The 2,213-nt window shown below is 26.7% G+C and overlaps 1 protein-coding gene across 1 annotated transcript; it reads right to left on the bottom strand.

Annotated features, from left to right (window-relative positions):
• Positions 1-1,242: 1,242 nt before the first annotated feature.
• On the bottom strand, positions 1,243-2,207 carry LOC110428898 (anthocyanidin 3-O-glucosyltransferase UFGT-like). Its single transcript, XM_021444822.2, has one exon. The coding sequence runs from the start codon at positions 2,190-2,192 to the stop codon at positions 1,434-1,436; it is 759 nt and encodes a 252-aa protein (XP_021300497.2). The 5' UTR covers positions 2,193-2,207; the 3' UTR covers positions 1,243-1,433.
• Positions 2,208-2,213: the final 6 nt, after the last annotated feature.

Below are 2,213 nucleotides of genomic sequence, written 5' to 3'. Positions count from 1 at the left end.
TATTACGTTAACTTTCAAATATTTACATTAAGATTTAAAATTTAGTTATTTCACATTTATAAGTTTGTACGTTAATTTTTATATTTTTAAGTCAAGGCTTATTTATGCCAATATTGAACTATAATTTTTTTTATTATTTTTTATTTAAAAATTAAAATTTATATATCGTTAACCACTTTTAACTTGAAAATATAAATTTAAATATTTTTTCATTAAAATTAGATTTTTTTTACTTAATTGACTTATTACGTTAACTCTCACACATTTACGTTAAGATTTAAAATTTAATTATTTCATCTTTATAAGTTTTTACGTCAATTGTTGCAGTTTTACTTCAAAACTTAAAAATTAAAATTTGTTTATTGTTAAACACTTTTAGTTCGAGAATATAAATTTAAATATTTATTTTTCACTAAAATTAGATTTTTTTTACTTAATTGACTTGTTACGTTAACTTTCACACGTTTACGTTAAGATTTAAAATTTAGTTATTTCACCTTTATAAGTTTTTACGTCAATTCTCATAGTTTAACGTGAAGGTTTTTCTATATTAATTTTGAACTAAAATTATTTTGATCTTTATTATTCTTTATTTAAAAATTAAAATTCATATATTATTAAACACTTTTAATCCAAAATATAAATATAAATGTTTATTTTTTACTAAAATTATAGTTGTTTACTTAATTGACTTATTATGTTAACTTTCACACATTTACGTTATGATTTAAAATTTAGTTATTTTACTTTTATAAGTTTTTATATCAATTTTATAGTTTTATGTCAAGGCTTATTTATGTTAATTTTGAAATATAATAATAATAATAATTATTATTATTATTTAAAAATTAAAATTTATATATTGTTAGACAATTTTAGTTTCAGAATATAAGTTTAAATATTTATTTTTTATTAAAATTAAATTTTTTTAATTGACTTGTTACATTAACTTTTACTCATTTATGTTAAGATTTTAAATTTAGTTATTTTACCTTTACAAGTTTTATGTTAATTCTTATTGATTTATGTTAAGAATTTTGAATCATAACTTTTAAAAACTTTATATTCAGGTTTTTTAATGACAATTTTAAATTGCATATGTTTTTATTTTTATTATTATATATTTTTAATTTTGACTTTTTAATTTGTTATAATGATAATGCTATTTATAATATGAAATTTCAACTAATAATAAAAGAAATGCAAATAAATGATTTTTATTAATAAGGCATAAAAAGAGTCTATCAAAAAGAGAATTTTTTGTTTAGGAGTTGAATTGGTTTATCAGTTTCTTTATAAATTTTAAATCAAAGACTGTAATTTAATTTTATAGATCTGATGATCTTTATTAATTGACCTTACAATGATGACTTTACTGCAAAATTTACCACAAAGCAAGGCACTAATAAACCTTACAATTCCAAGCATATATTTTAGGCATGATTTTGTCCAGATACTAAATCCAATAGTGCCTTGAAATTTTGGGTGGAGCTCCCTTTTGGTCCAACTGCTCTTTGTGCAACTTCTTTAATTTCCCTCAAAGTTTCCCTCATTTTCTTCCCCTTTTCTTGTGCCAAAACTAGATCCAAACTACTCATTAGTCCATTCTTTGTGAAAATTCCACTCTTAACAATCACACCAATCTCCCAAACATCTTCTACCATTCTTCCATTCAGCCTATGATCCCCAAAAAAGGGCCTGACAATCATAGGCACCCCACCTGCTATGCTCTCGTGCAAGGAGTTATAACCACCATGGCTTATGAACACCCCAACAGCACCATGAGCTAGCACATCAATTTGGGGAGCCCATGGCACCAATATACCATCGGCCCTGTCTAAGAACCCATTAGGCAAATTAACCTTCGATTTGTCTGTTAAAGACCATATGAAAGGAACCCTGCTAGCTTCTAATGCTTCTGCCAGTGCTACAAGTTCATTTGGAGGTGGGGTTGCGACCGAGCCGAAGCTGATATACGCCACGGTTGCAGGTTTTTGCTTGTCAAGCCATGTCAGGCAACCATGTGAATCTGGAACAGATGGTGGTGGTGTTGCAAAAATGGAAGGTCCAACATTTAGGTATTGCTTGAACTTGGATTTGAAATCATTTGTCATAACAGGGTCGAGTTCTTCAAAGGAGTTTATGAAGACCGTAGCTGCCTCAGGTAGCACTTGCCCCATTCGATGTAGCATGCGCGAGAAGACTGATTCCAG

The sequence above is a fragment of the Theobroma umbraticum genome, unplaced genomic scaffold, assembly GCF_002168275.2.
Source record: "Theobroma umbraticum cultivar Fairchild unplaced genomic scaffold, ASM216827v3 scaffold_3096.0, whole genome shotgun sequence".
In the NCBI taxonomy this organism is placed as follows: domain Eukaryota; kingdom Viridiplantae; phylum Streptophyta; class Magnoliopsida; order Malvales; family Malvaceae; genus Theobroma; species Theobroma umbraticum.
This window is presented reverse-complemented; position numbering and strand designations above follow the sequence as displayed.

Excerpts from the sequence above, each read along its gene's own strand:
- LOC110428898 (XM_021444822.2), bottom strand. The coding sequence starts at position 2,192 with ATGCTACATCGAATGGGGCAAGTGCTACCTGAGGCAGCTACGGTCTTC.